General features: G+C 42.3%; 1 protein-coding gene across 7 annotated transcripts in view; it reads right to left on the reverse strand.

The window, feature by feature from the left end:
- Positions 1-12,011, reverse strand: part of YEATS2 (YEATS domain containing 2) — a 52,294-nt gene that overhangs the window by 38,557 nt on the left and 1,726 nt on the right. For all 7 annotated transcript variants that reach the window (XM_076341608.1, XM_076341609.1, XM_076341613.1 and 4 more), the window contains 6 exons: positions 9,273-9,370; positions 9,073-9,165; positions 5,787-6,029; positions 3,458-3,573; positions 2,102-2,263; positions 287-398 (listed from right to left, as the gene is read on the reverse strand). In XM_076341608.1, coding sequence (XP_076197723.1) covers positions 287-398; positions 2,102-2,263; positions 3,458-3,573; positions 5,787-6,029; positions 9,073-9,165; positions 9,273-9,370 — 824 coding nt within the window. The remainder of the gene's footprint in view (positions 1-286; positions 399-2,101; positions 2,264-3,457; positions 3,574-5,786; positions 6,030-9,072; positions 9,166-9,272; positions 9,371-12,011) is intronic.

Consider the following 12,011-nt stretch of genomic DNA (forward strand, 5'->3'; position numbering starts at 1 on the left):
GAGCATGATAAAAATCTCAAACTGTAGGGAAACACCAGGTAACTCCTTTGCTGCTCTGAGCAGAATCAGTTCCAGCTTCTGCAAGGCTGAGTTCCTTGACTACGGCATCATCTCCAATATAGCCAAGGTATAAGGCTTTCCTGGATCTTTTTGATTCTCCAGCTCAACTTTTCATGTGCAAAAAAACAGCAGGACATACACACGAGAGAGGCAGAAGCACACGCACAAGCAGAGCCTCTTCTAGATTATGCAGGAGAGCTCATGTAATTGCCTTTCTCTCAAATACCTTCAAATTGTGTATGATATCGATCCTCTTGTTCTGGCTATCCTTGAAGTGTATCTGGACTCTCACAGGGAATTCTCCCCAGCCTCTCCTAGTCAGGTGAAACGGAGGTTCTCTGGAAACAAATGGTGATTCACATTTTGGATGCAGAAGTGGTATAGCTTTCACCTACCTCTTTTTCAGAAAGCCAAAGGCTGCTTTTCTAACTGACAACTAAAGCTATCATCAGGCCTGCTCTTCACCACAGTGAGAATGCAATCAGAGAAATGAGAATTTTATGGCTTTGGACAGCTGAAAACACACTTTTATTTTGCACAAGGGGACAGGGAAGAAAATGGTAAAACACTGTTGGATGAGAGAACACGGGAAACAAGCGTCTTTGGGGGGTGGGGGGGAAGGCTGCGTAATGCCAAATGAAAAATACTTGTTTCAAAAAACCCCAGGTCAGCTCCTAGGACACAGCTGCAAGGTGAATTTTCAGTGCAGCATTTTGCAATCACTTTCTGCTATTCCCTACCTAGTAGCATGAAGGCACACGCTTCATATAATGCCAAGAGAACAACATACAGACAACAAGGAAAAGCTCTCAACCACTGTCATTCTGAAAGCTGAAAAAGAAGGGGATATTTATCTCTAACATTTACCGTTACTTTGTTTGTATTTCAGGTTGTTGTTATTGTAAATCCCAAATGTAGTTTTGCAATGGAACAAAACACAAGAGGTTTAAAGGCTATTTTTAGTCCAGAACATTAATGTTCACTACAATGACCGGGACTGTGCAACAAGAAGAAATCAATTAACTAGACAGGATTAAAACAGAAGACAAACAGCACTGACATCAGATACTGGAAACTGAGAAAGGCACAAAAAGACAGCAGTCAAGTGTAATTTAGTATGTTATACAAGAAATACAAAGGAGTTTGCTTTCATCCTGCTCAGGGTTGCCTTCTCAGAAACATTAGTGAACCTTACCAACACTTCTATCTCAGATATGCCTTTCTGGAGTTGCCTTTCAGTCAGTTTAATTTTGCCAGAATTAAGTTGCCATTCTGTACCTAGGCAGTCTCCCCACCTTCCTCCAGGCAGGCAGCTGAACGTCCTGTGAAGAATAATTTCTTTGGGAAGACACAAAGTAGTTTGAAGGTATCCTCCCACTGTCTTGTCCAAAGGAGCAAGAATGAAAGATTGACAGGGCATTTCCCTGCAACAGTCAACAGAGAACCAACCCCGCTCATCTCATTAGGGTCACAGCTTTGAATACAGGTTTGGGAGAGGACAGAGAAGCTGCCCTGTTTCTGTAGCACCAACACCATTACACTGATGGGAAATTCCTTGAAGCACACAGCCAACACCACTGATCTCACTACAGTAGAGAAATATTTGGGAGAGGAATAAAACCTCTTGCCCAAATGCACATGTACCATTAAAACAAAAGAGCTTTCTGAAACTCCTCTTTCTTTTCCACACTGGACGGGGTGGAGGTAGAGAACACCTCTTTTAACAACAGAAGTCTAACCTGCACAGCAGACAGTGTAACGCACACAGGGAATGCACGAACTCACATGAGTAACATGAAATGCAACAATTAAATGCTTTTTTTTCAGTAGGAAAATCCAAAACAACTGTTTGGCACATTTGCTACATAAAAACTAACTTATTTTTACTACTATTTTTGAGTAAGTCAAGCCAAGCCAGAGGTTAAAGACAGACATGGAATACAAAACCAGGAAAAGAAGTTGCTAACTTTCTAAGAAACTTGGCATAGTAAGCCTGGCAAGCATAAAGACTGGAATAATGACTGGAATAATTCCTTATTACCTCACTTCTACCAGGTCATTAGGTTTGTAACTGGGATGGAGGAAGAACCAAACTTTCTTGACAAAATGATTTATGCTGGGTTCTCTCCGAGAGCCTCGGACATACACCATCCATTTATGGGTCGACTGATCATTTTCTTCTCTCTTGTCAGGGGGAATGTATCTGATAAAGAAATTAAAAAACAAACACAAGATAAAAATCCCAAATAGATAAATACCACAAGAAGTATTTGGGAAAGATTAGGCAAAAAAATTAGAGACGGTAAAATGCCTATGTGCACCTTGCGCCCGGTATGGTGCTGCTCATTATTCGTTACTCTGATGGTTCATCCAGCTCTTCCGAAGAACTCCAGAAACAGATACAGGTCCCATAATCTACTCTATGTTTCTAATATATTTCCTCAACTTTAGTGCACAACTGCCATATGAAATCTGTTCATTTAAACATTTGCTTCTTAATTAGGCTTAATTTTAACATTCTACCACTATCAAATCCCCTTCCCCCTCTTTTCTGAGATATCAAGAAGGCAAATCACTCCAGATCACATCAGCAGCAGGTCTGCTACCATAAATACAAAAAATAACAATTCTTACAGACTTTTAAGAAGTTTCATAGTCAATACTTGGTTTTGGGTCCAGGCTTAGGTAGATTTTCAAGATGCATTTCTAACACCGTAAGTCTCATCAGTAAATGTTTGTTACTTTCTGTGCAAGAGGCAAAGACTGACTTGAGTAGTGCAGGGGTGGAGAGTTAAAGCCTGGGCTTGTCCATAGTTTCCTAAAATGAATGCCTTTTTTCACTAATTTCCTCAAAGTTCAAAAGTTATGTATATTTACCTGTCTTAAAATTTTTTTGGAAAAAAATTATAAATAAAACCTGTACAAATTAATTTCTTCAGACTATGCTGGACTTTCACAATTTTCCTCATTCTGGTGGTTTGTTTTGGGTGGTTTGGTTTTTTTTTTTCCCTTTTTTTTTTTTTTTTTAACCCCACATTGTCCCTATGGACCCACTGAATTAGCCATTAGGACAACTTGCTTTTCCAAATTTTCATGGAAAAACTTGGGATTTCTAACTGGTCAGAAAAGGCTGAAAGACTCCCCTTGAAAGAAACAGATCTTAAAACCTCTCTCTCTCTCTATATAAAAAAAAACCCCAACTACAAAAACACCTGTTCCTCCCACAAAAAAAAAAATCATGCAGACACTCAAGGAGGGCAGCCTTGGGTACAGTGATTATTCAAGGGCAATACCTCACATTGTGACAGCTTAGCAATTTTATTTGTCTCCCAATTTTAACCTCCTATTCCATTTGATCCTGAAATAAAGGCCCATCCCTCAGACTCTGGATACTAACTTGGAGACGTTGCCAACGACAATCGTTTTCTTCACATAAAGCCGTGAAGTCTCATCATTTGACAGTCCGGCATTTCGTTGTCCTGGTTTTTGAGAGCTTGAAACACCCGAACTGTCCTGAGGGTAGGGGAAGAAAAAAAAAGGCAAACAAAAACCCAAACATTCCTCTTAAACATCATTTTGTTTGGCGCTAGAAAAGTAAGGTGTTGTTAAAAAAAGTAAACCTGCATAGTTAAATGAGAGACCAACAATGAATCATCCCTAAAAATACTTAAATTGCTATCTAGGCACATTTAAGCAACTCAGGCACGCAACAATGATATACTACCTAGCCAAGTGTACACTGCATGGCTTAACTGAGCGTACATTATGCGACATACCATGGATCTGAGCCAATTCAGCTTGGGTTTCAAAAGCCCCGCGACTACACTTTCTGAAAAAAATCAAGCATTGCTAGAGTGGCATCACGTTGGTCACTAATCAGAAACAAAGCTAAATCTCCCACAAGTGGCTTCTGAAAATCTGAATCTTTCTCGTTCCCAGGCTCTGCTGCTTTGAGGGACTCCAGCATTGCTTCACGGTGAAGAATGGAGGCTGGGCTTGAGACAAGAATTCAGCTCCAACTCAACTGGGATAGCAGTCAGCCATACCACATCACTGACATCAAGATAAGCCTACAAACCCACTGCAATTCTTGGGCATAATAAATCCAGCCTAAGCAACCTTATAACATAACCTCAGCTATTAAGGAGTGACCAAGACTCCCTGGTAAAATGATGACATGACCACCCACAGTGCCAACATAGGCTGCACTGTCGTCTGCATGGGAACGAGAGGCTTTTCTACGACTCTGTTGGATAAAGCGGCTGTCCAGAGAATAAGGGACTGCCACCCTCTCATGAACAACAGAGTTGGTGCTGCAGCTTCCTGGAGTGTACTCCACTGAGCACTCGTCAGACGAGGGTCAGTGTGGGGAGCAGTGGATTCACTAGGAACCACTACACCTCCTCTTTGTTAAGTCAGTGATGCCCCAAACTGGATCAAGGAGCCACAGAAGGCTGGGATGGCTCCTGCTCCTCATCATTCCCTCAGCCACCTCTGGGCCACGGGCTGCATTGGTTGGAGATGTACCAACATGCTACACCCAAGCAATACAACTGCTCCACCGATGCCCCCAGTGCAGAAACAAGTTATATTGGTCTGGTGGTTTACAATATAGGTGGGTCCACATTATATATTGTGTATCTGCCTTCTGCTACAGACCCCAGGCAGGGTTTTAGCAAACTGCAGCCCTATTATCAAGGGTGTCATGCTGCTCAGCGGAGGCAGAATCATTGCTCTTTCTACCACATATTATTGCAACTTGTTCAGTTGCAGAACGTAGTCATATGCAATGAGATATACCCATCCCCAGTTTGGGTTAGAGGCTGTACTCCTCTGGCAGGCCTGACAGCTTAAAGGAACTGAAACTGAAGAGTTTCATCTCACCTAGCAAACTGCATTTCACCTGCAGCCGGTAAGAGAGCCTCCCTGGTGGAGCTAACTGCAGCCAACAGGTGAAGCATTTCTGTAGCTCCATGGCGAGCCATAAAGGGAATAGATCCAGGTCAAAAATAACCCAGAAAAAAGTATGGGGGAACAATGAAAGAAGGTATTTTTAACCTGGGTCAGTCTTGTTCAGTTAAGCAAACAGTGATATTAGCACAACAGCAAGCAGTGCCACCAAGAGAAAAACAACTCAAACTGCGCACCCAGGCTCTACCAGCTCACGCTCTCAGGGTGAGCTAATCCACCGGTGTCACTATGTTTTCTCCACAGGCTGCTGAGGAGGCCAAACCCCAAACTCCAGTGGTTCAACCACTGTAAGCAATGCAGTCCCCATGGGCACCCAGGGCCAGACAGCAGCATTGCTTCTTAAAAACACTGCTGGGAATGACACATCTTGCTCTTCTCTCCAAGCTCTACCCTTCCTGACCTGACTTCCATCTACAGAGCAAAACCCTTTGCTCAGGCTGTGAAACACCTCCTTCCCCAGAAGCTACCAACTAAGGCAGCGGCAGACAGCCAGGCTAACGCAAACGCTATCACCGCTGCCTGGCTGACCTCTCTGTTGGGTAAGACTGAGTTAAGAGGAGTTACCCAAATTACATACACTTCAGTTAGCCTTACAGCAAAGCCAGGCTGAGAGAGTGGGAGCAAGCGGTTGGAGAGGGTAAGAAACAGATCTTCAGCAAGGTGGGTGAAAACATGAAGAGCTCCTCGTGCCAGCACTGAGTCCAGACAGAGCACACACCTCCAACAACTTGACCACCACTCGAGTTTTACTTTACCCGGCCAGTATTTCTGCTCTGTCTCTGTTCCAGGCTGTTTGTCAGCCGCTCGTCTGCGTCCAAGTTGCCATTGTCTTTGTCCAGGAGAAAGTCATTGTGCTGAGAGAGCGAGTCACTCTCGGAGTGGTTGGCAGATGGAGTGTCTGAGCCCTGGTTAGCTGGAGACGACGATCTGGAGGGTGATTCCAAGAATTTCTTGATTGAAGGATGATTAAGAATTGTTGCATCACATGACCTGGTTCCCTGCAACAAAGAGGTCAGGCAGATCCATCACTATGTCCCTGCAGCCCAGATAAAAATGAAGCTGTGCCAAAAGTCAATATATGAAGAAAGAGCAAATATTTAATCAGCTGCCTTGCAGGAAAAACATATGCTGCAGAAGATAAAAGCTTACAACAGTTCTACAGACCCCAAACTGAACCTGTTCCTTTAGACCTTTTGATCTCAGAAATCCACCTGGTTTTAGAAAGGAGGACTACAACCTACTGTCCCTTTGAAAAGAACAGCTTCCCTTCCTGTGCAGACACCTACAGTCTCATACCATACGAAAGACCACAGCTGCTCGATTCCTGAGGGCAAGCAGGGTACATAAATGCATCAGGCTCTTTACTTTTGATACTGACTGGCAGTCTTGCCAATGCCTATGAGGCAAGCTACATGTATTAGCACCCTGCCTGCTCCCAAAGCTTAACAAAGGATAAAGAATAATGTGCTTAGGCATGCTTGCAAACTTTCCTCAAAATGGACATCTTAGAGCTAATCTTAGATCCTCCTAAACCTGCAAGGGGGAGGATGGGGCATGCGTGTGTTTTTAAATCTCTTTTGGTTTTTTTTCATTACTGTGACAAAGGCCCAATATATTTTTTTCCTGTGTTTCCTTTTAACCGCAGAAGTAGCAAGGAAAACACCCATCAGTCAAAGCAAGTGTCCCTTGGCCACTTCTCCCAGCCATCAGTCCTCCCTGTCACCTTGGTTTGATGACGAATCAACTGAAGACAGCAGAAACACCCCTCTGCCAGCAGCAGAGCATCAACAGATAAGCTCACTCCAGCTCCTGAAGCCACAGACTCACACTAGAGTTGCACTGACAGCTTTTCTTGCAGGCAGTACCAGCTGAGACTTTCTTCCCTGCTCGAACCACCCGGATCAGCCAGGCTGGCACAATTATTCAGGGGGAAGGGGCAGGTCATAAAGGAAAACAAATCAAGAAACTGATTTGGGATTTTTTTGTTTGTTTGTTTTTTGTTGGTTGTTTGTTTCGTTTGGAGGGTTTTTTTTTTTCCTTTGCAGGGTTATTTTTAATCCATGTTAAGTTCCCTGATCCAAAATTCTGCCAATGTGATGGAGGGGGTGGCATGGGGAGAGATACCAGCGCCACTATGGAGCAGAACTGCTCTCAAGAGGTGGTAGCAGGAGTGGAGTTAAACACTGATCATCCACCTTGGACTTCAGAGGTTCATTTGAGAGCTTACTTTCCAGTTGTCCATTAGGTCTGTGAGCAAAGCAATTACCAACTCTCAATTACCCGCTCAAGAGAACTTAAGAGAGTTATATCCATATATCCAACGGTGAGGGGACACACACAACATGACCAAAAACCCCCAAAAAACAAACCAAACCACCACCAAGAACCTTCTTTTTTTTCTTTTACTTCTAGTCAAGTAAACTGACCAACACCTTGTCCACCAATTTGTGGGAAAACATAATAAACTATAATCATATGGAATCATAAGCCTCAAAAACGCAGCAGCAGTAGGTTGAAGAACTGTTTATATTTACAAGAACAGGTTAGGAATTTGCAAATCATCTTCCTAGAAGTTCTGAATTAAAGTACAAAGATTCCCATTCTACCAGAAGCAGAAACAAGACAATCATTCATTGCCAACCGCATCAAACATACATTAATGACACATTAAAAACAGACAACAAAGAAAACTGAAACCAGTAACAATTTCAAAATAAAAAGAGAACTGATTTAGCCTGCATGCAAATCAGAACTTTTAGAAAACATTAAAAATGCAATTGAATATACAGCTACACTAGCCATAAGCTCATAAAAACTACAGGAAAACTAAACAAAGCAAGGATGCACCAGTAAGTTTTGTGAACACTTTGAAACCATGACAAAAGTTATTATTTCTGGCAAGTGTGAAAATCGGCAAGGAAAAAAGAAACACCCTGCATGGCAGAACAAGTAAAGAACAGGGGACGGTGCAAGCTCTTGCTGACACATGATGACATCAGATTTCAAAGATCAGAACCCAGATTACATTCTTCAGCCGCCTACACAAAAATCAAGGGGGAGAAGGAATCTCCAAGCCTCCCATATACTACCATATAATCTTTCTCAACTCCAGTTGCTCAACTCAAGTTCAGTGAGGGAAAAACAAGCTGGACTTTTTTGTTTTTACCCCCTTCTAAGTCTTCTGGAAATCACAATAGGAAAACAGCAGTAGCAGAGCGAGTCATTGCTTGGAAGAGAAATTCTCATGGTACTAGAGTGAAGCCCAGGTTTGCAGCATCCATCTACAGTTTTAAAAAATCAGCTCTTTACTGGAAATTAGATCAACTCCCTGAATTGAATAGATGGTAACTAAAATACCTAAACTGGTAGTGAACTGCATGTCAATCAGGAGTCTGCCTGAGTCACAACCAACCTGTGATTACCAGCCCGTTATGGACAGAGTGCTCAGAACTGGGGTTTAACTAGTAGGGTTTGGGGTTTTTTTAATCTCCTTGTGAATTTTTAATCTCTCTGTGATCTCTCTTTGATTTACCTCCTGCTTTACTGCTGCCATCAGTCTGTTCGCCAAATCATTAACAGACTGGCTGCCAGGGTAAAGGGAGGATGGTTTCAGGGCACTGCCCAAGACTCAAGAAATCTTGATTTTTATTTTTTTTTTCCTGAGAAGTTTCAAAACCCATCTGCTTCCACTCTCCTCCTCTGAAATGGGAAAACATGTTCTCCACTTTTCAGGGCTCTGCAAGGACAAACTGTGCAGTGTGTGAGAAGCAAGGTGCTCTCATGCAAGAACTAATGAAAAAAGCAGAGTATTTCAGAAACCAGAACCAAGTGCTGCTGAACAAATTCTCAACTGCCGAGTACCTGAGACTCAGCTAGTGATGCACAGGTCTCCTCTCCCACTGCCACCCCATTTGCAGATCGTATTCCACCATTTCAGAAAACCGCATCTCAAAGCCAAACATCAGCTGAATAGCCAGTGAACTACACATCTTCCTTAGCAAATATTCCCTAAAGTCTTATTATTCCCAAAGTCATTTTTACCTCTCCAGCTTTAAGAAGACCAGCAGACGCATAATAGTTAGCCACAATACAGGCACGCAGCTTATCCATCATCCTTCTTGCTTCAATCAGGCGCTACGAAAAGAAGAGGTAACAGATAGTAACGGATAACCACTGCAGCAATCCCCATAAATCCCAATACACCAGGACCTTATGTATTTTTAAGAACAAAAACTTTATACCTGATCTATAACTTCAATTTCATGTTCTTTACTCTTCATTTCTACTGCAAACTGTTCTTTTATAATTGTCTCAATCTTCTGCACAGCAACATCTCGAGCTGTACAAGGCCACACATGAAAAATAAAGAAGAAGGAAGTATTTATATTTCTATTTTTGAGGCTTTATTTGAAAAAATAAAGATCAGAAATCATTATGGAGCGAGAAATAAAGGGATAATAAGTTCAGCACACGCACAAAAAAAGGGAAGGATCATTTTTCTGCAAAAGAAAGTAATTTGTCTTAACAAAAACCACATGTATCTTTAAAAGCTGGTTTATGTGGAGGGCTATTTTTTCCTTTTTAGGTCTGAGATGACAAACAACAGAAGATGGGAAGAACAGGACCAGTTTGTTTACTTCTGTCTCAGTAAAGCTGTAAACAGTAAAAGGAAAACTCAAATGTGCTACGGCCAAGTGCAGTTACTGCTGCGATGGTGCAGGAGTACGCTGGAACACTACGTACATTTTTCTGCTCTCTTTGGCCCGATTCATATCCAGGAAATTTACACCACATCATGCAGCAACAATAAGGCAAACTAATACTTTAAATGTTCAGCACTGGCACGAAGTGCAGCCTGCTCTGGAGTGTCTACAAGCCTTTTATTACCCACAAAGGAAACTACATTATCAAATGCTGGTCTACCTCTTACAAAATCTTCTTCCAGCACAGCAGTCAAAAAATTTTAGCCTTTCAACAGAAGTTTATTGACCTTGGTGGAAAGCATGTAGTTTAATATTTCAAACTGTGTGAATATCTTACTGCAAATTAGCAGCTAAGAACTAAATTGGCATCTTATTCTGTTTTTCTAGAACATGTATAAACATAGGAAGAACAATTCTTTTTGCTCTACATCTATCGTAGACTTTAATATTGCCCTTCCTTTAAGTCACCTTCATTATATCAAGGAGGTTCAAACAACATCTGTTTTTAGCAAGTTCTAAGCAAGAACTTGGAAAAGCAGGAATTGTACTTCCAGAAGAAAGCCTGGAAAAGGTCCTCCAGCCTGTACCAGAAATACGGTGACCCCACTGCAAAGCAGATCAGAGAAACAGCCTGGGTTCCTCTGAAAAAAAATCTCACATTGTTCTATGTGGAATAGGAGGCAACAGCACCAAGACTTTGTTTTGAGCTTCAGCGGAAGCATTTGTTTGATTAAAGGGTACATATCTGTTTGAAGAGGTTTCTAATATCCCAATAGAAAGAGTAAAGAAATCAAAAGCAAGTCAAAACTTTGCTGGTATGTTCCAGCTAGCATATGTAATTTTACTGTCTGATCAGGTACCTACAACAGGAGTAAGGCAACTGATGCTCTATTTGCAACAGAGGTATCCTAAATATTTTTACTTATTTCCAGATATCCACATACATATATATATTTTTTTTTTTTCTACGACCAGAAATAGTTCAAGCCTACATTAAAACAGAATTATGGTTGAATCTGTATGAGTAATGCAAAATTAAAAAACAGAGGGATATAATTTTCCTCAAACCATGAACATCATGCCTAGGAAATTGACATGTAAGGCTAAACTTAAAATAAACCTAAACAGATTAAGGTATGAGATGTACAGTTCAGACAGGGACAACTGCATCTCTTCCCAAGACTGATGCCATGCAACACCAGCATTATGACAATTAAAGCACTTTAGGATTTGTGGTTATATTACAGAGGCTTTTAAGAACACTTTATTTTCATATTTTTCCCAGCTTAGCGTCAACCACAGTCCCTAATTAAGATCATGTTAGTGAAATTTGTATACTTAAGGAATTCTTGTATTGAAAGTTGGAGATCTTTCACAAGAGGAAGAAAGAAGCCAGTTTGGAGGAATCACCTGAATAGAAAGTTCACTTTGGCAAGGACAGTTTTCCAAGGCCCTGAGACTTTTCTGAGGCCCTGAGACTTTGCCTGCTAATTATTAAAACCTTCTGAAAAGTTGCTTCAGAAGCAGATTAAAAACCTGCTTGCAGTCCCCAGGACATTCCACCACAGAGGGTGGCGACTTCTGGCAGCCAGGCAGGACAGGCAGCTGGGAGTGGTGACGCTTTTCTGCCACGGCCAGCTCCAGCACAGCTCCACTGTCAGGGCCACTAACCGACCTGGCAGACAGGACCTGCCCAACAACACATTCAACCCAGAGTTCAGCCTCCTCAGACTTGTCCAGCTGTACAGCGTCCTCCAAAATATCACCTGCGAAGCCATCATCTGTCCCTCTCCAACTGGCAGCTCCGGCATCCTGCTCTGTTCCTGGATTTTCTTCAGATCCCACAGACAGCTTTGGTTTTCTCACCTCCCTGTTTGTCAGCTCCTCCCATCACAATCCTCTCACTAGCTGTGCTATGCCAAAAATCACTAGCCTACTCCCTGTCCCAGGGGCAAGAAGCTCTACTCTCGTTTGCCCAGAGATGACTGCAACCTGTCCCAGGCACCCTGCCAACAGGCTGGTTCCCAAAGCGAGCATATCCGAGCGTGCCAAATGCAAACCTACTCATCCAGCTACTCTTTCCACTACACTTCTTTATCCACCTTTCCTTCAGTTGGGCAGCTGCTCCTCCTCCTCCCTTGCATCTTTCAAAGCCCCTTCCTTCTCCCTAACTTATCCCTTCTACACTGCTCCATTTTACTTTATCTGCCTACTCTCGCAAACATTTGTCATCTTCCAAGAGCCAGTCTACTTACTGCAGGGTCATGGATTCCTTTT

Source organism: Aptenodytes patagonicus, chromosome 6 (assembly GCF_965638725.1).
Source record: "Aptenodytes patagonicus chromosome 6, bAptPat1.pri.cur, whole genome shotgun sequence".
NCBI lineage: Eukaryota > Metazoa > Chordata > Aves > Sphenisciformes > Spheniscidae > Aptenodytes > Aptenodytes patagonicus.